Raw genomic sequence first — 24,370 nt, 5'->3', positions numbered from 1 at the left:
CCGAAAAAAAAAAAACAGATGTTTCTGGGGAATATATAAATTGTAGAATGATTTAAAATGTAGGGATTCAGTAGGCAGCACCAACACAGCTGGACGGGGAAAATTTTGATGCATCAGTATACATAATATATATAAAATGATGCTTTGACCGATTCTGATGAAGAATTTCTTGAAATTTGAACTTTATATCAAGACCGCCTTTTTCAAGACCCAGTTATATGCTGATGGGAATGCTACAGGTAAGGGCTTTGAAGGAAGAAGAGAATAATGGATTGATACAAAAAAGGTTGAGAGAGGATTTAGGAGGTTAAAAAATTGATGAAGCTGATTAATAAGTAGGAACTTGGATGGTTTAGGTTGCCGAGTTAGGAGAGCTTGTTGAGTTTAAGCAAAAGATAATAGGAAGACAGCTGTAACGATTTGATGACAAAACTGCACGTGTGTTAACCTCAACTAACGAAAGCAAAATCCCTTCTTCTTTGTTGGTAGTCGGCGTAAAACACTGTTACCCTATGGAAAAAATCTCATAAAACATGGACAAATGCAGACCAAATTCTCATACAGGGTTATGAAAGTCGATGAGATATGATAAATTCTTATAACTCGGTATGAGAATTTAGTCTTCATTTGTCCATGTTTTATGATATTTTTTCCATAAAGTAAACGCGACTTTTTCTAGTGTCGAACATTGTACAACAATGTTCAACAGTGTCGTTGATGGAAAGCTTTTTGTCGAACACTGCGTTACACGGCATCGTTTTTTGTGTAATTGGAAAGCAACCGATGTTTGTAACTTTCGCATAGTGAAGAATGAACGTCGGTTAGGTTCCTATCCTCCAATCCTTCTTTCCCACATGGAGAAACTGGTCTATCCTCAGCAGTGGGATGTTACAGGCTGAATCATGATCGGGAATTTATTTCTGCTAGAAAATGTCTTTAGATGATTACAGTTATATAGGTAGTTGTAGCGGCATCTATCTCGCGACATACAAAGTAGAGAAAACTGACGTATCCTAAATCGTGATATCAAAGTTATCAGAGCGATTGAGTATATATACAAGAACCCGACAACAACCGTCGGGGGCAGTAGCCTACCAAATACAACACCCGTTTGGTCGGAGGATCCTCCCTTTGCGATGACGGACGAGGAACTCAACACCTCGTTCCTCACACCTTCAAATAGTCAACAAATTGAAACAATTGATACACCTGTCTACCACCAAAATAAGTCCATGTATAATTGTGTACAGCTAATTGGCCTTGAATGACTGAACCAATTTGTTACTTCATAACATGCTGTAAACCAAAGACGTTTGCGTAACGTGCCTTAACATATTTAAACTAGCTGACTCGGCAAACGTTGTCTTGCCGCTAAACGCTATTTAAAAATAGGGGTTGATCGAAGAGGGTTAAAAATTTATGGTTATATGTATTTTTTAATGTTGTATCATAAAAAATAAAAAAAAAATATCTAAAAATTAAAAAAAAATTAGAGTTGGACTATCCTTAACATTTAGGGGGATGAAAAATAGATGTTGTTCGATTCTCAGACCTACCCAATATGAACACAAAATTTTATAAGAATCGGTCAAGCCGTTTCGAAGGAGTTTAACTACAAACACCGCGATACGAGAATTTTATATATTAGATAAATTAGTTTACAAATGAGATAAGAATGAACTCATGCGACAAATTAAAACGTTGACAAAATGAAATGCGTTCAAAATTACATTTACATTTAAAGGAATTAGTTAACATGGTTTTTTTATCAACTTCAATTTTAAATTAACTTTTTTAATTATCAAAACATAGATAAAGTATTATTTATCTGTGTTTATACATAATACGAATTGTTATAACATTTTATAATCAGATTCTAGTGATAGTGAACCCACTGAGCTCCGAGACTACATTTAACCAATATTGCGTAGTAATTATCATTTATTAATTTAATTAAAAAAATTAGATATATTATATAGTATACAAGAACAATTTATTATGGAACATAGATTTTAAACTATTAAAAGCCTGTTTTACCAGTTGTGGATAATAACGCTATTTGACGGATTATGATAGAAATAGACTGACAGCGGGAGGTAGAATAGGCCATTAGGACCTGTTTCTCTTAATTAATAAACTTTAAACTAAAACTTTAAGATTACTAAATGTAAATAGAGGTTTCTCATAAATGCGATAGTAAAAAAGAATAATGTTACAAAAACTTTTTACTATCGGATACCGTCATCCATTAAATAGAGTTATCCACGACTGGTGAAACCGGCCCTAAATAAATTTCTGAACAAGGGGTTTGAAAAGGTTTCAAGTTTGACAAGTGCATGTAAATTAACCTTAAACCTGTTGGAATTTCCAGCTGGGTCTGAGCGCGGGAACTTTGAAGTGAAAAGGCGGTCTTTTTTTTCAAAAATATTTTATTAATTTTATAATTCATTCACTGGAGTTTTTTATAAATAAATACTTATAAATTAATCAAGAGATGGGGAGAAGTAAGAAAAGGAAAAAGAAGGAGGAAGGTAACGCTGAGGACGACTCGTTGAGCTCCGACTCCGAGTCCATAAAATCTGTTGAGCTAACAGACGCCGAAAGGTATGCCCCGTTTCGGGTAGCCGATTACGTGCGGCACTACCCTGAGAACGGGGGTAATTTTGACTATATTGTATTCCTGGAGAGTACAGAGGCTGACAAGCCAATCGGAACAAGAGACATGATGACACTCGCTAATAGCATAAAAAAATATAATAAAGGCGTGAAACAACTAAAACGCATTAATAAAAGTAAAGTTGGAGTTATCTTTGATAGACCTGCTTTTGCTAACGCGGTCTTAGGCAACAAAAAATATCTTGATGGGTACAAACTTAAAGCTTCCCTTCCGGCTGCCGCTACAGAGGTCACTGGGGTAATTTCTCATGTGCCTATAGAATTATCCAATAAAGAAATATATTCAGCTCTAACTAGCACGAAAAATATTATATCTATACGAAGATTTATGCGACGTGTAAGAGAAAATGGAGAAATAAAATTAATCCCCACAAAAACAATTTCTATAACCTTTTCCTGTCCCAATTTACCAGATAGTGTGGACCTCAACAGCTGGCGGTTCGAAGTACGGCAGTACATCCCGCCAGTAAAGCAGTGTCTAAAGTGTTTAAGGTATGGTCATATTGCAAAATTCTGTAAAAATTCACAAAGATGCAGCATTTGTGGCGAAGGTCACAATTTTAAAGATTGTCAGACTCCTTATACTGCAGCCAGTTGCTGTCACTGCTCTGGCAATCACATTGCCATATCCCCTGCATGCCCTGTTAAAAAAGAAAAAATCCAGCTTAACAGAGATAAATTTCAGAAAAAAAGCTTTGTTGATGTTTTAAACAGCTCTCACTTTCCATCATTAAACAAAACTGATCAGTTCTTATCTCTTTTAAATTCCGAAATAATACTCAAATCTATTACAGAAGCTTTAGTAAAACTTATAACACTAAACAAAAATAATGAAATACCTATCTCTTCCCAAAATATTAAAAATGTCCTGCAAGATACATTAAAAAAGGTTACTAATAAATAATTTGTACTTTATGGATACTTTAAATATTGTGCAATGGAATGCTCAGAGTATTCTACACAATCAACATATTTTTAATTATTTCCTTTTGGACAAAAATATTCACATTGCGTTAATTTGTGAGACTTGGTTAAAGCCTTGTCAAAAATTTAAGATACGTCATTACAATGTAATTCGTCTTGATTCAGGAAACACCCACAATGGCGTAGCCATATTAATACATAGCTCTATTTCTTATTCTAAAATTGATACTTTTTATGATGACTCCATTCAAAATGTTGTTGTTCGTATAAAATACTCTAGCAACAAAGAACTTACTATCATAAGCTTTTACAGTCCAACTAATTGCAATCCTGCTTTTTCTAAATCTAAACTAGACAGGTTAATTAAAAGTTTACCAGAACCAATCTTCCTAGCAGGAGATTTTAATGGCCTAAACTCAGCCTGGGGCTGTTCTACTTCTAATTGTCGAGGCAAAGACATTTTAGAGTCTATCAATAACAATAATTTGGTTATACTTAATGACGGAAGTATGACCACTGTTGGTTCGCACATATGGAGACAGAATGCTCTTGACTTAACCATAGTATCACCTTCATTGGCTCTAGAGTGTGACTGGTCAGTACATGACGATCCCTTAGGCAGCTACCACTTTCCTGTAATCACAAAAATTTTACTTAATAACAATCATTACAATGCCACTCCTATTCCCAATAGTAGCTCACTACCCTGCTTCCCTAACCTGAACAACGTTGATTGGAACATTTATAATTTAAATGTCCAACTATTGCTCACTGAATTTTCTCTTGATACACAAGACCCCCTTCATAACTACACAAAATTTACAGATATTTTACACTCAGCACTGTGGAAATCATCTTCTATTTCTAAGCACTCTTTGGTTAATACAGCTTTATCTTCATGCTCTCCTTCTAACTTAAATAAAAAAAAAAAACTTCTTCCTTGGTGGAATTTCAATTGCACCAAAGCCGTATTAAATAGCAAAAACGCTTATTTGACTTTTAAATCTGATCCCACTGAGGCTAATTACATTAATTTTAAAAGACTACAAGCCACCAAAAAATATATTATCAGAAATGAGAGAAGAAACAGTTGGATAAAACTTTGTGAACAATTTAACAGATCGACTCCTATATCAGTCATTTGGACGTATATGCGAAAATTTAACAAAAGCTATTCTCCACCTTCCCATAACAACTCTGACTATTCTTGGATCTTTGATTTTCTCAAAAAATATACTCCAGATACTGTAGAGCCAGCCTTTAATCTTAATTCTTTCTGCCATATTCTTCCTAATCAAAATTTTATTATAAAATCTTTTACCATTGTCGAATTAAATTCTGCTATTTCATCCAGAAAAGACTCTACACCTGGCCTTGACTACATTTCATATAAAATGCTTAAACACCTGTCTTCTCAATCTAAACTAATTTTATTAAATATCCTGAATCTTCTTTGGGAGCATAATCTTATTCCTATGGATTGGAAGGTTGATTGTTTAGTACCTATCTTAAAACCCAACAAGGACAAGTTTAACTTTGATTCATATAGACCTATAGCATTGACTTCTTGCATGGGAAAAATATTTGAACAACTTTTAAAACAAAGATTGGAACATTTCATAGAGTCTAATCATATTTTACCTTCTAATCAGTTTGGTTTTAGAAGAGGCAGGTCTTCAAGGGAGAGCATTGCTCACTTACATCTTGATATTTATAATGCTATACAATCAAAGCAAGCTCTCGCTGGAGTTTTCTTCGATGTAGTTGGAGCCTTTAATAATGTTAACCATCATATTCTATCCACGGAATTAGCTGCGATTGGTTTACCTGTAAAAGTTATACAATGGATTTTTAATTTTTTGCACAGTAGGAAGGTATTTGTTAAGTATAATAATAGACTTATTGGTCCAAGGCTTTCTCATAAAGGTACATGTCAAGGTAGCATTTTGAGTCCATTGATTTTCACACTTTATATACATAGATTAAACTTAATTCTAGGCTCTCATATATACAATTTACAGTTTGCTGATGATTTGGTAGTCTATTGTTCTAGTAATAATATAACTACCCTAAATCTTAAGTTAAACGAAGCTTTAGTTAAATTAAATTCTTATTTTAATTATCTTGCATTGGACATTAGCTTTGAAAAGTCTAAAGTCATAGTTTTTAATAAAGTAGGGTCTGAAAGAATTAAAATAAACTATAATAATATATCTCTTCTTATCACAAATGAAGTTAAATTTTTAGGTGTTATATTCATGAATAACTTATCATGGAACAAATATGTAGACCACATAGTTGATAGAGCTCTTAAGGCTCTTAATATTTTAAAGTCTCTTGCAAAAACATATTGGGGTTCTGATCCAAAAATCCTTCTTACCCTATATAAATCTCTTGTACGCAGTCATTTTGAATATGGATTTCTATGTTTTTCTGCTAATGACAAGTTGGTTAACAAATTAAATATTATTCAAAATCACAGCCTGAGACTTATCACTGGCGCCATGAAAACAACCCCAATTAATTCGTTACAGGTCGAGTGCAACATTTCCCCTTTACACCTTAGATTTAAATATTTGAAATACTGTTTTTTGCTAAAACTGTTTTCCATTAGTAATCATCCTCTAATTAAAAAGCTTAATTACTTACATAGTAAATATCCTGTAAATGCTCCATTAACTTCTAATAACCCATTTATTCTCTTCGAATATTCATTCATGTTAAATCTAAATAACCAACACAAAATACACAGTTCTAGCAATTGGATGTGTTACGAAAAGGAGTTTGACTGTCTTATTAATCAAATCGATATTATTATTGACCATAAGCTAAAAGAGCGCCAGGAAGTTTACAACCTCATAGCACAATACTCTGATAAGTTCAAACAAGTTTACACAGATGGATCAAAAAATGATATAAATGTTTCCATGGCCTATTATGTACCTCATCTGAAGTTTGGCCAAGGCGTCAGATTGAAAAAGGAGATATCAATATTTTCAGCTGAAGCTCTAGCAATTACTGCTGCCCTAGAATTCATTAAAAAACAAACTAATCAATATTGGCTGATCATTACTGACAGTATGAGCGTTCTAAAGGCTTTAGATAATTATCAATTCAGTGCTAATACAAACTTCATCATTTTAGAAATAAGACATCTCCTTTATCAACTATCCAGAAGAAACTACAACATCAAATTATTGTGGACACCTTCACATATAGGAGTAAGGGGAAATGAACATGTGGACTTTCTGGCACGTTCAATTGTTGACAGTGACAGCGGCAGCCCTGTTGATGAGAATGTTGCCGTACCATACACTGATCTATTAGTTGCTATTAAATCAAAAATCCTATCTGATTGGCGTGATCTTTGGCGACAAACCTTGTTAAGAAAAGGATCTTGGTATGCTCAGATAAATCAAGATATTGGAAAAAGTCCTTGGTTTACTAAATCGCATCAACATAGAAGCAGAAAATATTATACAATACTATGCCGCTTGAGATTTGGACATTGCAGATTTAATGCACATTTGAATCGTATGCGTATCATCTCATCGCCCGTTTGCCCACATTGCACCAACAACTCTACACAGTCTTTAGATCACATATTTTTTGAATGCTCCGCTTTTAATCTGGAACGCCTCTTATTTATAGCCAACTTGTTATCAACTTCTGGACCAAAAAATGTCCCGCGCAATACACAAGATTTATTGACTAATTTGGATAACTATACTAGTATATTTGAATTTATTTGCAATACTATCAATGATATTTGAAACAGGATCAGGACCTTCATTCATCGGATGTGAAATTTTATTTTGATATTTCAGGCTTCGGCCTATTACAGACTTGGTTTCGACCTCGCCTATCACTTATAGACAAAGAAGAGTAGACGAAAATATGAAATTTCAGACTTGGTTTCGGCCTTACTCTACCAGTCATCGAATCAGAAGAACAATAAAGTTACTTCAGACTTGGCTCCGGCCTTTTGATATATCAGAACGAAACTTACAAATTCAGACTAGGCTGTATGGATTATAGTCCTTTGCCTTTCCCTATTGGGGATAAATTTTAAAACAACAACAACTTAAACCTGTTGTTATAAATGTAGTCCGAACTAAGAGTCCGAAGTAAATATTATGTAATTTGAAGAGTTCTTACGTTAACTTGTATATATATATTTTTTAATTACTCTGAATAGCTAAAATATAAAAATAATATTTAAAAACAAAGAATGGCTGCGTTAGGAGCTTTACAATTAACCAAAAATACCGGCGCAAAACATACAGCTACTGTTATATTTTTTCATGGATCAGGTATGTTTATAACCTATGTTGTAGAACAGTTAATAATACCAATTCTGAATAACCAATAAATTGAATAGCTTCAATCAATATCATCTAATAACGATGAATTGACGTAATGGTAACAGGAATGACCTATTGTTCTGTTAGAGTTTACGGGCTTAATCTTTGCTCATGATAAATATTTTAGAGTCCATATGTATGGTTAACATGGTTATTTTAGTTGGCATTTCCTGTCCTTCAGCACCTTTTTTATCATGTTTATTCATAAATCTTCGACAGGTTCTATACTTAAAATTAACTTAGTATATACTTAAGTAAACTTATTAAACATGGTTTAGGTAACAGTTAAAAATTTTAATTTTTTTTATAATTCTTTTCAGTTGGCACTCATAGTAAGGCAATAAATATAAAATAACATTGTAAATATTGCAGGTGCTTCTGGTGAACATTTGAAGGAATGGGTAAATTTAATGGCAAAAAACTTTTCTTTTCCCCATATAAAAATTCTGTACCCAACAGCTCCATTGCAACCCTATACTCCTGCGGGAGGATTAATGAGCAATGTCTGGTTTGACAGAGTTGATATAGACAAAAAAGCTCCAGAAGTTATAAAATCATTAAATTCTATTGAGAGAGATATTAAAATGTTAATAAAAAAAGAAAATGAAATTGGTATATCAAATAACAGAATCATTGTTGGTAATATTATTTTTAATATTTTAAAATATTTTTGATATATTCTTTAGTTTTATATATTTTTAATAATTAAATTTGTAATGTAGGTGGGTTTTCAATGGGTGGTGCTTTAGCCCTTCACACTGCATATAGATGGGAATCTAATTTAGCTGGAGTATTTGCATTTAGTTCCTTTCTAAACGATAATTCAGTTGTTTATGAAGAGCTTAAAAAATGTGATAAAAATGGTAAGACTACAAATTTTATTGAATATGTTTTTAGCCTACTTCAAAATAAGGTGGAGGCTTCCAATTTGATTATCCTTTTAATTTCCTAATAATTTTTACTGTGTGGGGTTTTGATGAATAATTTTTTATTCAAAAGCAGGTGCTTTTAATTTAGTTGAGTGAAAGATGACAATTATTTTTGAAATATTTTTTTTATTGATTAAAAAAAGTGTGTGTTCTTATGTACACGTAAGAAGCTATACTTCATTGGCTAGCTAACTTCATGTTGCTAACTTCTTAGTTGACTGGCTAACTTCAGGATTTTGGATTTTTTTGTGGCGGAGTGCGCATGCTTTGTATAAATTTACTCTCATAATTTTTCCATAATGCACCAAAAGAAGTATAATTTCAAAAATTTATCGCAGTTTCTACATTACTACATTTACAGTGAATAATAAAATACAGATAATACGAAACATACACATAATATTTTTTTATATTATATGGTCCCATTGTTTCTGAAAAACATGAAACATCATTTAAAACACTTTAAAATAATGTTTTATGTAAATTATTCTGTTGACTTTTTCATCTTTTGTAAGTTTCAGTACCACTTCTTCAAATTCATGGTAATGCTGATGATTTAGTGGATATATCATGGGGACAAACTACTTTCAATGAGCTCAAATCTCTTGGAGTACAAGGCGAGTTTTATGTTATGGAAAGGTTGGGTCACTCACTCAACAAAAGAGGCTTACATATTATTCAGGATTGGATAGAGAAACTGTTACCTGACATATGATATCATGTTTTTTCATTATGTTTATTGTATTCCCATGTTATTTAGTTCAAATAAATTGTTACTTATAATGAAAGTTTTGTTTTAATTAGCATCTGACCTTTGACCTTTTATTATATCAAAGGCAGGCCATTAATATAGATATATTTAAGATTGGTAGTCAGTTTTGACATTATGTAAAAATTTGTCAGTTTCCTCAACCATAAAAACCTATAAAAATTGGAGGAGTTTGTCAATTCGATTTTTGTGTATGTAACTATATATATATATCGACTATTTTTTTGTGTTGTTGGGGGGCACTGATTTAAATCATTCTTTTTTTTATATTGGAAATTTCGAAAGCTAGTGTTTTGAAAACTTTTTGAGTTATCATAATAATGCATATGATGACGACCACTCTGGTCTAGCGGCCAGAACTGGTGGTTGCAGGTTCGATTCCCGCTCGGAGTAAATATTTGTATTTCTACAAATATTTATTTCCGGTCTGTTTGTTTGTGCTAGTGGATCTCGCCACAGTGCCTTGGAGAGCACGTTAAGCCGTTGGTTCCAGTTGTTATTATATACACCTGATAGCGATCGTTACTCATAGTAGGGAATATATCTAGGGGATGTTTTAGGCTGAAACTAAGCTAATAATGCGTATGCGTATTTAATTGATTAACTTATAGAGTACCAACCTTGTCAGGGTAATTGAAGTCTGGTTTTTTTTTTCGTTTTCGAGTAAAAACAACTACGGTAAAGCTAACGATTAGGTAAAACCGAATTTCGGGACCGTGGGGGGAAGGGGGGGAGAGGGTGGGGAACGCTACCCCTGGTACCACTGTCACACCTCAGAACCCCATGGTTATGGAGATATCCATGGTTAAAGTTTTGAGGTTAGAAGAAAAATTTCGAAAGTTAGAGGAACGCTTGCGCGCCTCCGCGGCACAAAAAAAAAACACTCTAGGGCCAGGACAGACCAAGACTACGTGGACAGTGGGATGCTCCGATTCGGTTTTGGGTATTTTTCGAATTTCTAAATCTATATTCTAGCACGCAATGTTACTAATTTTATTAGAATATTATGACTGACGCGTTATTTTGTTTAAAAGTGTCGATTTGTCACACAATGCAAACAGTACGAGCTCAAAGGTATTATAATAGCTTTAAATTCTTCTTCTAACCTCAAAACTTTAACCATGGATATCTCCATAACCATGGGGTTTTGAGGTGTGACAGTGTTACCTTGTATAGATTCCCCTACACCCTCCACCCTCCACACCCAAAAACCCCATAATTCGGTTTTTCTAATTCGGTTTTACCTAGTCTAGATCTTAGCCACAACTACATATTCACAAACTTTTGTCGACTGTTTTATTAGAATATTTTCAAATTCGCCTTACAAATTAAAAAAATATACCTACTTACATTCTTCTTAAAAATAAAATCGCTATATCGCCAATAAGAAAAAATAATATGAAACACATAATATTTAGTTTGTTTTATTTTGAATCTTTTGTTCCCGTTTAACATATTTGTTACGCAGAGTATACCTTTTATTTTCATGATATTTATTGCAAATATATGTTGGTATTTTTTTTATTCAAAATTAACATTCACAAACTCTAAAATGCTTATGCCTTAAACATCATGCATTATAATTATTATGCTTATGCTACGGGCGATTTATTACTTGAAAAGTACAGATCGAAATTTAAAAAACAAGAAAAGCTAGGACGTGGTCGGATGCTGACCGTATTTTTCTGAGAGCGTATCCTCATTTTTTCACTCTACATTTTTCATTTCTTGCGTATAGCGGTATAGCCTAAGGGCACTATATATATATATATATATATATATATATATATATATATATATATATATATATATATATTTACTAATCCTATAGGTTAGTGTTCTTCCTGTGTATACCACACATTCCTCTGGTGTCACTGTATTTCACAGGCCTGGACCCCGGGCCGCCTCTAAGGTATTTTTTTATACCCATCACTTGTCGGTTAGTCGATGTCGAAGGTCCAGGCGCAAGGCAAGGCGAGTTAGACGATGTTGTTTTTTAGTCGGAGGATTTTGCAATGCTACCAAAGGGTATCTGGAACTTGCTCTTTATTCCTATTGGTCACAGAAATGGTGGCGTATGATCTCTGTACCACTATTTTAAGTTGAAGGCGCTCAGATCCGCACAGAGGAGGCTCATTGAAAACTGACCTTGCAGGTGGGGCGAGAGTTTAACTTCCGCTTTTAGAAAGCTTAGATCTTCCCTCACTGTCTTCGTATACTATGACCTCATGTCTGTCCGAGGCCATTAGCTTTTTTAATTTTGTTTTTATGTTTGAAATTCAAGAACAGCGAATCTGACACTTCTTCTATGATTTCCTTGATGTATTCCCCATCGAATGATCGCGAATCGCCCGCGTTGGCGCAACGGTTGCAGTCATGGATTGTACCTGTTGCGCTGGCGGTTGCGGGTTCGATCCCCGCGCATGGCAAATATTTGTGTTGACCATACAGGTGTTTGCCGTGGTCTGGGTGTTTGTGCAGTCCTTGTGGGTCTCCCCACCGTGCCTCGGAGAGCACGTTGAGCCGTCGGTCCCGGTTGTTATCATGTACACCTGATAGTGATCGTTGCTCATAGTAGGGAATATATCCGCCAACCGCATTGGAGCAGCGTGGTGGATTAAGCTCTGATCCTTCTCCTACATGGGGAAAGCGGCCTATGCTCAATAGTGGGATATTACAGGCTGAAGCGATTCCCCATCGAAAAAAGGTTTGCACTTTTGTGCAAGTATGTAACTTACTCGGAAAGAAAATTTAGTTGCAGCTTTACTTTGTTCAATAGGCCCAGAAAACATGTTTTCTTGGACTTTAAATTGCGATTTCAATGCTTGCAATTTACTCTTTCTTATTTCGATGTTAGGTGGAAAGTCAGTCTGATCTTTACTATGCATTGTGTTAAAATGTCGCTCTAATTTTCCTTATTTGGGTATTGCCAGGGATGTATTGCATATTAGGCAGCAATAGTTTTCTTTCACCATAGTAAAGAAGTAGTCTTTTCTTGGTGAAAGTGGTAAGTTTTTGATTTCTTTGGAACACATTTATCAAGAATCTGCATAAAATAAAATTAAAATATTAGGAACATATTTTTATAATAACAAAAGTAGAAATATCCAATTTAATGATAATTAATTTTCTAATTATGGCACAAAGTTAGCGAGCGAACATTTTCAAATTTTTACCCATTTACTAGGTCCTAATATAGATAAATATAGATAATTCGTTTGATCCACCGAGTACTTAAAATAATAATTTTTTTAATACTCTTCAAAAAATTAGGCAGCATGCACCATTAACACATAGTTTGATGTAATAAGGGCGCGAAAACTTTGTGAAGCGCTTCGGAGGTCAATGACATTAGCGCGGCACATAGGTATTACTCAATGTTCGGCAACGATCGGCTTTATTATTTGTACTTGCTTATTGTAAATTTCGTGATTCTTGTAGTATAGGTAGGTAACAAAATCAAAAATATTTGATGAAACAAACAACTTTTTTTGATGAATCTTCAGAAGCATTTATTTCCTCATTTGATGTTCCTTCAGCGTTTCTTTTCAACCACTTGTCCATAACGTACGTAAACTACTATGAGGCTTGAGTGATACAGAGTCTAATCGTGATTTACATCGGTAATCGTCGAAACGTCGTAACTCCGGTAGTCTCTGTCGTCAACTGTCGACTGACTGACTGAGACGTGACAAGCGACGGATTGACACACGCCCCTCCCCCGCATCCCACACGCTCCCCGCTTATTGTTCCTCGCGTGCCGAAAACAAAAGACTACACTGCGTAGAATAGAGGACAACTACCGTGACGGAACAGCGATTGAAAAATGATACAAGATGATGCTGCAGTAGTTGGCAATTACTTTGCGCAGTCTGGTCTACTTATTTATATTTTTTGCCTTGCCACGATCGACTGGACTAATAGTCGCGATCGACCGATGGCCACCCCAGCTCTAATATATTATGCAAGTATTATACTTAAAAACCTTCCTCTGGAATCAAACTATTCACTAAAGAAAACCACACCAAAATCCGTTGCATAGTTTTAAAGATCTAAGCATACAGACAGAAGAAGCGACTTTGTTTTAAACTAGTTATATAGGTAATGATTTATACGTGAAGTAAAAACTTTGTACCCATTTTTACGGAAATCGCGCGGACGGAGGAGTATGAATTTCGCACACTTATAGTTTATATAGAGAAGGAGTGCATAATGTGATTTTTTTTAATTAAGCATAAAAAATACATTAAATCAATTAAAACACACACACTACCATGTATTTAATTTTGATACAGACACGCATATAATTATACTCTTTTGTTCTTGTATTCAAACTTATAATTTAAATTAATTAAGGTCGAATTTCGACCACTGTCGACCACTATATAGTTTATAATAAACAAATAAATAAATTAAAGTAGACGCTATATTAAAACAAAGAAAACTGTCAACAAATCATATTTGTAGATTAAAATGTCCAATATTTCATATGATTAACGTCATTTCGTTATTGTCATTGTAACTTGAAATTTTGTAATCTTCAAGTAAGTATGCACTAATACTTATTACTTGATTACCATCCTAACTTTAATCACTAGTTTTCACAATTATTTTATATTTATATTTTTTTAGTAAAAAGTGCTATATAGCAACGCGAAATTTATAATACACTCTAATGGGACCTAAGAAAGGTAAAGACGTTACAGACGATGAACATTACTGGAAAAGAATTATTGAAGAAACACCTTTAAACGATGAAACATGGACTGTACAGGTGATTTTAATAGAGGCAGCTGGTAGTGAGCAAGATCATATTTATTTAAATAAGTTTGAAAATTATGCCGCTGAAGAAAGAAGATTTGTAATAAAAAATATTTGTAAAACGGAAACAATTTTTATGATTAATCAACTCGGTGGAGAAAAGAAAGTGAAAGATGACAAACTTCGAGTATTTGAAGAAGGGCAGTCCTTTTTAAAAGAAAAAAAAGATGTTCCACCAGAAGTAATGGCTCTTGTCATTAAACATCTCATTCTTAAAATGAAGGAAGAATATCTCTTTATTGAGCGACAGAGATTAGAAGTACGAGAAGGAATGAAAAAAGAATCATCTACGATGATCGGTAGAGCAGAAGTTAGAGGGACAATAAATGTTAAAACATGGGAGCCACAAGAGCCGCCTGTTCAGACTATTTCTAAGAAAAAAGCTGAACAAACCAAAGATACGAATCCGATAGAAATAGATGAAAATAAAAAATATAGTACAGTTCTTAGGATGAGAGGTGAGGAGTGGAGAGATAAAACATACATCGATGATTACCCACTAGATGGTCCAAATCTGTATGTTGCTGTTACAGGATTCTTACAACCTACTTTGGCAGACTGTCTTATAAAAATTGGCATTCCACTTACAGCTGTAGTTCAAGTTCGTATAGATTTAACATCCACTACCATACCATCAAGTTTATTGAGAGCTTCAAAAAGAGGACAAAGTCAAACGAATGTCCTAGCAGAAAAATCTCTCAAATTCTGGGAAGATTTGCAACAGATACGTATAAACAAAAACTCAACAGATTATTTTAAAAATACTGCGTTTATTTTATTTACACCACCATATTGGAATTTCGATAAATTATCTGGTTCTACCGAAATTATATATAACGAATTATGCTACTTAATGTACGATATTCAAGATTTAACTAGACAACATTTGCATTATTTAGATAACATGGACATAATTACTATTCCTGAAGAAAATACTCTGGATGAATGTTATTTAACTTTTTATCAAAGTCAAATAAATGAGATACCTTTAGAATCTGTTAATATTTATCTCATCCTTGATGCTATGCTTCAAACAGTTTGTAAAGATAAAAGTAGTAATGCATCTACTTCTTCTAAAAATGATAAATGTTCTGTTACTCGCCAAAATAAGAGCGAAGACAACTTTTTTTTTCAATCTGAAAAACTTGTTAAAGACTTAATAGGTCGATTTTGTAAATCTGACTCACAAGAAAAAAAATACAAAGTGATATACGGAGAGGAAAAACAGGATCTGCAAAAAACGGTTGTCATAAACTATGGCGATTTTATTAAAAACAGCTCTTTTCATTTAGGCAATATTAACTTATCGTTAGACAATTTATTATATTCTATGTTACACGGCATGCCTGTAAATAATTTGTGGCTACATAGAGACAAACCTACTGAAGAGATGAATATTAGAAATAATTATCATATTAACTTGATTTTATCTTGCTTTGATAGAGAAGACGTGGAAACTGCTGAGTTAAATAGATTAATACATATTTTGGCGTGTCGTAAATTATACAATAACAGGAGTTCATTGAAAAAAACTCATTTATTACCATCCACCGTAACTGAATTTAAAAAAACGTATTTGAAGCGTAGTATTTTTGCTGAACCTCTAACTAAATATTCTTTTCATAATTTTCATGCTTCCAATTCATCTTCTTTGCATTATTTGTCAGAAAGCCAAGAGGAAGCTTATGAGACAGTCAGCGATGTAGATTCTGCATTTTTAATAGAAAAGCTTTTTAGCTGCCCTGACATCAGTGAGTTAGTATCAGTGACAGAAATATCGAATCAATTCCCAACTAACCATATGATTGACAACTACGAATTTTTTCAAGATTTTAGAGGTTCAAGTGCCTTTCAAGTTACTCTCGATGCGTTTAATAAATACAATTGTCTTGATTATAAGTATTGCGAAGTAACTGATTGTTATATTGCTATGTTTTATAACAGTCATGACAAAAAAGGAATATCTAGAGATGAATGGCGCTGTCATCTCCCAACGCCATTATGCTTAACAGATTTTTTTGATTTTGTATTAGAAGAACAATACGATTGGATAAAAAATGAAGAAAAAATTTATGATGAAAACATGCTTTTTAGTTCCCTATCAGAGAGTAAAAACACTAAAAATTCATGCCCTGTAAACTCTTGCGTGGAAAATAATGAAGTCGGGTTCGAACTACTCATGGAGGGTTCTTTAAAGTATGAGGAAATCGAAAATGTTGATTTAATCGATTTTGAAACGTCAAGTTCTAAAATTATTTCATCGAAAAAAACTCCTTTATCCACAACAGACCTGGATTCAATGAAAAGTGGTAAAAAAACTAAGTCACCAGCTTTATCTACTCCAAAAGTTATTGATCCTGAACCAGGAAGTGAAACTAAACTTTTGCTTATGAAGAAACCTTTTTCTGGTTATAACTTAGGGGATAGAAGAGTTGAAGTATTTGGAAGAGATTCTTCATATTTTGCTAAGGATGGAACTCGTGTTTCCAGTTTTTATTCATTGACAATACCAATGAATTTAGAATATGCAAGCTTAAATATAGTTCTTGGTAACTCCTATAATGAATTTTGGATTCATAAGGCCATAGGGAAAGTGGAAAATACAGATCACATTGATATCGGTGACTCATTTAGAATTAATACAAAAGATCAAGTTATAGTTTATATAAAGAAACAAGTATATACAATTATCCCTTCATTTTCTCATTTAATGCCGGAAGAATCTATACATAAGACTAATGTAATTAAGTCTCCTTCATCTCCTATTAGTGATGGTGAGCCGGAACATTATGAGCAAAAATCGTTTTATTCTTTAATAATGACATGCCCTAATGGACATATTACAGAAAGTGTCCATGAAAATAATTCTTCAAACATCTCCCATATTAAACAGCATTACCTAATCCCGTTGCCTAATCAAGACGAAGATATGCGTTGCATAAGCCTTAATGGTGAGGTGTTGATTTTTAAAAAAAATAACGAAATAGATATTCTGAATCCCGATTCGTCCTATATCAAAATACTAAAATGTGAAAAAAAACTTGTTAATGAAGAAAATGATGAAAGTTTGCATAGTATACCTACCTCTGACAAAATTAAGAAGAGCAAAGATAAACCTAATAAAACTTCTTCTAAACCTTTAAAGAAAAATGTAGTGGAAGATGATAAAATAATTCATGGTAAACTAGAATATGAACTATTTATTGAAGAATTTGAATATATGGAAAACAACGGATTAAGACAAAGATGGATTAAAAATAAGCAATTAAATATCGAGAAATTGCTAGTAAAAACGGCAACAGATTTTTGCTTAGGCGAAATATTTTCAAAACGTATGGATGGAACTACTATATTATTAAGCAAGTGTGGAGAACATATTGTTACATTTCCTAATAATACAAGAATAATTTCAAGTTATACGATTGGAGCCGAAGAAATATTCCCAGAATGGACAGAAGAAGAAATTGCATATTTCTCAATTATGTCTCACTCCAATGTAGATATTTCGACTCCAGAGAATTCTAGGAGTCAAAACTATTCATCTGACAGTGACAAAATTATGCCAAATAAGTTGCAAGAAATTAATAAAAAAATTATTCGGGATGATGGCTTTATTTCAGTTCATATGGTTTATACAGTCGAGCATCCATTGTTTACTACCGTAACTATTAATAAGTATGATGGAAAAATATCTATCGAATCTCCAAACAACAGTTGTATTACTTTTGATACAGCAAACAATTACGAGTTTTCCTTAGATAAACAAACATCTGCTCAATTTGATGGACAAAATTTATATATAAAACACTGTGTTTGTTCCGAGTGTAATTCTTACAATAATTGTGAAGTTCAAATTAAATGTGAAGAAGTCAATAGTGTAACCAACTTACAAAAACATTGGTTAAAAATGACAGACACGTTTTTGAATCAAGTGTTTGTTGATATGGAAGGAAATATAAATGTTATGGAAGATATCACAAACGATCAGACTCTTGAAAAAAATCTTTCTGAAGAACATGCACAGAGCACCAAATTAAATGAAAATAGAAATGACGACATAAATTTTCCAAAACTTCATAAGAAATGTGAAGAAATGTGGGAGGCGGAATCATTGAAATTTTTTATTCTTAGACGGTACGCAAATTAATTTAACTCATGTTTCAACCAAGTTAAATCTACAGTTAGACTTGTTTATACCTACTAGAGTTTAAAGAAATTTGAATTTTTATATGTCAAATATTTATTCAAAATTTTTTGAACAAAAGATAATATGACTAGATATGGAGATAGATTTGAAGTGAACCGTGAACACAACCAATTTCTTTTCATGTTCCTAAAAAAATCAATATATATCTATGTACTAGATATATACTACAGTTATAAGTCTGTGTAGTTATAAGTCTGTGTCTCCATATACGTAGCGAATAACTTAATTGCTAATTTCTACACAAGTTTGTCAGGAGCTATTTATGAAGTCGTATTTATAAAAATCTACTTCTCAGAGATCTTTCATGTTCGGAGCTGGTTCACCGTGAAATCGTAGAACGCTGTAAAGAAATGTGTCACATGGAAGCGTGGTGTTCTATCAGCAATCACGATACTTTTGGAGACAATCGCACAATTTGGTCTATACTAACTCCCATATACCATAATGAATCTGAGGTATATTTTATATCGCAGTATTATTGGATATTTATTATTACTTATTGAAATTGAAAATTTTACAATACTTTTAACATATTTTATAATCAAAAACAGAAATGGTTGATGGAGTCGAAATTATTAAATAAACCAAAATATTTAACCTATAAGGATTTAGAAAATGATAGCGGTAAAGGTTTTTATCACTGGATGCGTCCGTACAAAAGGTTCAAACCCAAACCGATGAAGCCGACACCTGTCCTACCTAAAAGACAGCCTAGAGCTTTTATATTGCGGTAATTTGTTTTACTATTATCCATAGTAGGTATAGTAGATATGATTTTTAATTGTTTATTAAAGCTAAAACTAATCAGTATTCGAAAAATATTTCGCTTTATAACAGCAAACTGTTCTTGCACTAACAGTCTTAGGTCTGATTTATGTACTCGTGTTTGGTTTATGTTGGGTAAATTTTCGAACTACTGACACTAGACTGTTATTCTACAGGGTACCTTTGAATAAGAGTCTTTTAGTTATTTTCTTTTAGGTTAAAAATACTTACCCTTGTCAAAACTTTTTACTTTGTATTCGATGAATTTCTAATAATTAGTGATGCTTTATCAGTACTTTAGAACAACAATGGAAAGACTCACAAAGAGAGACATTAAAGGGTGCCAAAGAACTTATAAAAGCTATTCTTCGCTACCGAAATCTTGAAGAGGCACGTAGCCAAACTATTTTAAATATACCTATAAAAGATCGACGATGTGAAAATGAAAAGAAAACAGACGACTTGATACAAACTATTGCAGACAGGTTAGTACCTTTAAAAGGTCTGGCATATTGGAAAATTATGTTTATTTCAGTTATATTGTGAAGTACTAGTAGACAATATATGGTACTGCCAAATGAGATAATATCAGGTTGGAGAAAAAGATTCTTCATATTTTATACAAAAATTCAAGATAAGATTTTATAAAATGTATTTACATTAATTTTAATATATATACATACCATTGTGTTCGATAACTTGCTGCCATCTCGTAGGTAGTGACAGGATAACGTTGTTGTAGAAATATTAGGTCTTCTCATTAAAAACCGCGACAAGTATTATTGACAGTCCTCTCTTAATGTTAAATTTACACTATCCAAAGCATTCTGAAGAGACCGAAAGAGATGAAAATCTTAGGGTGGCAAGATCGGGGCTATATAGTAGGTGCTTCTCGTCAATTTTTGTTTAATGGCTAAAGACGTATGTGGTCGGACGTTGTCGTGATGTAAGACTACATCTTTTCTGTTGATTTATTCTGGTGCTTACTCCCAATTTCTTGCTTAAGTGTCATCAGATGTTGACATTAGGAATCCGAATTTCTTAAATTTATTTTCATCAAAAATCAATAATCAAATAAAACAAATGAAAAGTGGCGGGAAACAGTTTTCTATTTTTTAATTTTATATTTAAATGTTACTTTTTCATGGTATCAAAAAAAAGCTATGTACAACCAAAAAAAATTATTGCATTTTTAATAGAAAATATGAAAAAACCCTTTTCTCGACCATATATCATTATTTGTACTGTAGGTCCAATAATATTATAGTATAGACATATGTCTTGCTAGCGATTTTTTCTTTAACAATACGTACTAAATACCTAAATACTATTGTAGATTATATGAGGATTTACGATGTCGTTTGGTAGATTATGCCCAGAGCCGTGCAAAGCCAACGATTACCACCGTATGTTGTTCTGAAACGATGTCGACAGAAATATTCAATGAAGGTAATTCTACCTAAATTTATATTTAAAAACTAATAGGGGGCCATCCATCGTCTATTAATTATAATATTAATAATAAGTGATGTTTTTTTAGCAACTAACCCCCAACCCCACTTGGTGGTGTTACTACCCCAGTCGGGCTTCTCTATATTTTGAGCAGTAAATTTCCTGCTGTACCCTACGTCAGTCAGATGTGGTGATGTTTATTAAAATTTTCAGAATATTATCATTAAGTACAAGTAGATCCGATTAAATTTTGGAAATTTAAGCATAGTGACACAAATTTTTAGACAGACAATAAGGATGGAAAAATAAATACACGTGATATTTTGACGAAGACGTTGATGCAACGGTCACGGCACTTTTTGCCGAACCCCTTCGTTCTCTTTCGAACCTCACTTTATTAAAGGACGAATCTTTATCAAATTACGAAAATTTTAAAAAGTACACTATCTTGTATATAAAATTCTCGTGTCACAATGTTAGTTACCATACTCCTCCGAAACGGCTGGACCGATTTTTATGAAATTTTTTGTGCATATCGGGTCTAAGAATTGGCCAATATCTATTTTTCATACCCCTAAGTTATAAGGGGGATTTTAAGTTTTGTTTTTTTTTTATATTTGTATAAGCTTTTTATCAGTAATTCGATAAATTAAAACAATATTTAACAAATAATTGTAAAACATTTTTGGAAGCTCGTATTAGTGTGTGTTTGTAAGTTGACTTAAATAAATACATAAATGATTTTTAAAAAGACATCGTTAGTTACGTAGCTAATTAGGTTTCACAATGAAACAAATACCTACTTGATAACACTTAAGTTCTCACACGACATTAATGATTAGGTATTACCGGATACTCATTTACATTCTCGAAAATGAGATTAATATTGTTCGACTAAGTACATTTATATACTTACATTTAAAAAAATTGGTTTTCTGTGAAATTGGTTTACGGACGATAGTTTAACGTAACAACGTCCTAACAAAACATCTCCTCCGACGCATTGGCCAATCGAGTGGGAGAGAATCGAGTCGAAGATAGATGCGGACAAGCGTACAATGGGCGTAACGGGACAATGGTCGTAACACTACAATGACTCAACCTTTTTCGTGCATGCAGCAGGCATTCATCGGTTTATTAGGAGTTGTCATGTCAAAACATAAAAACTTTATGCTTCTTTTGTATAAATTAAACTGTACATTACCTACAAGGCTACAATTGATATATTTTGTATATTACTTGTCTATTTAATTTTGCGCACATTTACTAAAAACACATTTTCTCTCTTTTATCTTTTTCATATTTTCACATTTATATAAGAGCTCAAAAAGTGTGAAGAAAGAAAAAGAAAAATCAAAGAAGTAGAATCTGCCGTGACGACTAGTCCTAATCTGAAACGCTACTGGAATCGACGCGTTGAGGAGTACAAAGAAGAGCAGTTTAATAAGTAAGTTTCGACAGAACATAATTAGTAAGAAGATACTGCATTTTTTACATTAGTAAGTGTACTAAAAGAATAATGATTAATATGCATAAATCGTGTTGCATATACATTGGGCATTACTTGTTAATTTCAAATATACGAAATAATTGTGGTATTAAAACATAATATAAGAAATAACAATCTTTTATACATATTCTGTTAATATGAAGCTATCTATACTATTTTACTACCTGAGTCTAAAATTGAGTTATTTGCTGATTTTCAACCCACTTAGAAAAAAAATTAAATGTCGTTAAATAGTTTTACATTACTGTACAATATATTGTAATAAACTTGAAATTGTTATCTTAGATATCTTCTTCGGGAGGGCAGTGTTCCTCCCTATTTCCGAAACGTGCTCGGTGGAGCGATCTGGTGGGACATGAATAGAACTGCAGATGATGCTGTATTGAATGCAGAGCGACGACGCATGAAATGCATGTGCGATGAAGAGTAATTGATCTAGTTATAAAGTTTTATATACCTAGATTATTTAAATGTCTATATTTAAAACATCTACAACTATCTATACACAGGTAATATTTAATTTAAATAATTATAATTTAACATTATAGTTGATATCAATAAATAGTTGTTTTGTATTCGTGTGGTTTTATTTGGATAAGATGGATCTATATTTTATTACATTTATTTATTTTCCATTTTATTATTACATTTTCAAAATTTCATAAAAGATAATGTTAGAAAAAAAAATCCTAATTTAAATTTGATACACAAAACCGACATAAATTACGTGACCCAACACGTGATGCAACGTAAGCAAACCAGAAGATAGTCAAGTAAATGCGCGATATTTGAGATAACTAAAAAAACACTAGTTTGGTCTCGATCAAATTTAAATGAGATCATATGACATACGCCACCTTTCGATTAGAAAAAGAATCATTGAAATCGGTCAACCCAGTAAGAAGTTATGAGTTATTATTAACTCACATAAAAATATACAGTCGAATTGATAGTCTCCCCCTTTTTTGAACTCGGTTAAAAAGGACGATAAAGCCGTGTTATGTTTTTTAATATTAAATAAGTAACTTCGTAAGTAACTTTGTACATTCTTCTATAATTAACACCTTAAATAGAAATTGTGCGATCAAATCTATCATTTAAAATTTTAAACCATAGATACGTATATCTTATTAACTTACTAGCTGACCTGGCGAACTTCGCCTTATTTTTTTTTTTCTTAAATATAATAATTACATATTTCAAAATAAAATATAGCTCTAATAAATATAGCCAATCTTTCAAGTTGGATCAAACTGCACACGGTGTGCAAATTTGATTAAAATCGGTTTAGTAGTTTAGTTATCGGTTTAGAGTCCATCGCGAACTATCAACGTGACGCTTAATGTATATATTAAGATGTTTTATTTTTCATAAACGCTTTTAAAATAAGTTGTTCTTTTTTGTTTGTTTGACTAACTAGAAGTGTGCAAACACTTCATAAAACATGATGTTAAAAAAAAATATTTTACTGTAGGTAGCTAAAAAAAATATGTTTACAGCCCACTCGTGTTTATTTCTGTATTATACTTATTTTCTGTATTTAGTCATATTGTATTTTATTTAATTATTACTACTTTATTGCACAATACATTAAAGAATTGTACAAGAGGTGGGCTTAATGATAAAAGAATTCTCTACCAACCAACCTTAGGACGTACAAGAGCAGACGTTTGTAGGTGTGCAGAGTTGAGTATTAGTAAAATTCACGTGTATGTGTCATCCTCATCATCATCATACCTATGTATCATCATGACAAAAATTTGCATTGGTCTTACAAATGTTTGCCGTGATCTGGGTGTTTGTGCAGTCCTTGAGAGTCTCCCCACCGTGTCTCAGAGAGCACGTTAAGCCGTTGGTCCCGATTATTATCAAGTACGATTGTTACTCATAGTAAGGAATATATCCGCTAACCCGCATTGGAGCAGCGTGGTGGATATTACAGGCTGAAGCGTA

At 32.8% G+C, this 24,370-nt stretch overlaps 2 protein-coding genes across 2 annotated transcripts; both read left to right on the top strand.

Moving 5' to 3' along the window:
- Positions 1–7,689: 7,689 nt before the first annotated feature.
- On the top strand, positions 7,690–9,681 carry LOC123668397 (lysophospholipase-like protein 1). The gene is made up of 4 exons (XM_045602128.1): positions 7,690–7,913; positions 8,337–8,603; positions 8,687–8,827; positions 9,409–9,681. The coding sequence occupies exons 1-4, from the start codon at positions 7,832–7,834 to the stop codon at positions 9,606–9,608; spliced, it is 690 nt and encodes a 229-aa protein (XP_045458084.1). The 5' UTR covers positions 7,690–7,831; the 3' UTR covers positions 9,609–9,681.
- Positions 9,682–14,333: 4,652 nt separating this feature from the next.
- Positions 14,334–22,889, top strand: LOC123668752. Its single transcript, XM_045602447.1, has 7 exons — positions 14,334–18,617; positions 18,986–19,145; positions 19,242–19,420; positions 19,749–19,940; positions 20,792–20,904; positions 22,228–22,354; positions 22,703–22,889. Exons 1-7 carry the CDS (start codon positions 14,338–14,340, stop codon positions 22,845–22,847), a joined length of 5,196 nt encoding a protein of 1,731 aa, XP_045458403.1. The 5' UTR covers positions 14,334–14,337; the 3' UTR covers positions 22,848–22,889.
- The last annotated feature ends 1,481 nt before the right edge of the window (positions 22,890–24,370 follow it).

The sequence above is a fragment of the Melitaea cinxia genome, chromosome Z (genome assembly GCF_905220565.1).
Source record: "Melitaea cinxia chromosome Z, ilMelCinx1.1, whole genome shotgun sequence".
Lineage (NCBI taxonomy): Eukaryota > Metazoa > Arthropoda > Insecta > Lepidoptera > Nymphalidae > Melitaea > Melitaea cinxia.
Note: the sequence above shows the minus strand (reverse complement) of the source record. Positions and strands in the feature narration are given on the sequence as shown.

Excerpts from the sequence above, each read along its gene's own strand:
- LOC123668397 (XM_045602128.1), top strand. The coding sequence starts at position 7,832 with ATGGCTGCGTTAGGAGCTTTACAATTAACCAAAAATACCGGCGCAAAA. Across the intron at positions 7,914-8,336 it reads TATATTTTTTCATGGATCAG|GTGCTTCTGGTGAACATTTG; the intron begins GTATGTTTATAA and ends TAAATATTGCAG. Across the intron at positions 8,604-8,686 it reads AAATAACAGAATCATTGTTG|GTGGGTTTTCAATGGGTGGT; the intron begins GTAATATTATTT and ends TTTGTAATGTAG.
- LOC123668752 (XM_045602447.1), top strand. The coding sequence starts at position 14,338 with ATGGGACCTAAGAAAGGTAAAGACGTTACAGACGATGAACATTACTGG. Across the intron at positions 19,941-20,791 it reads ATACAAACTATTGCAGACAG|ATTATATGAGGATTTACGAT; the intron begins GTTAGTACCTTT and ends ATACTATTGTAG. Across the intron at positions 20,905-22,227 it reads GACAGAAATATTCAATGAAG|AGCTCAAAAAGTGTGAAGAA; the intron begins GTAATTCTACCT and ends CATTTATATAAG.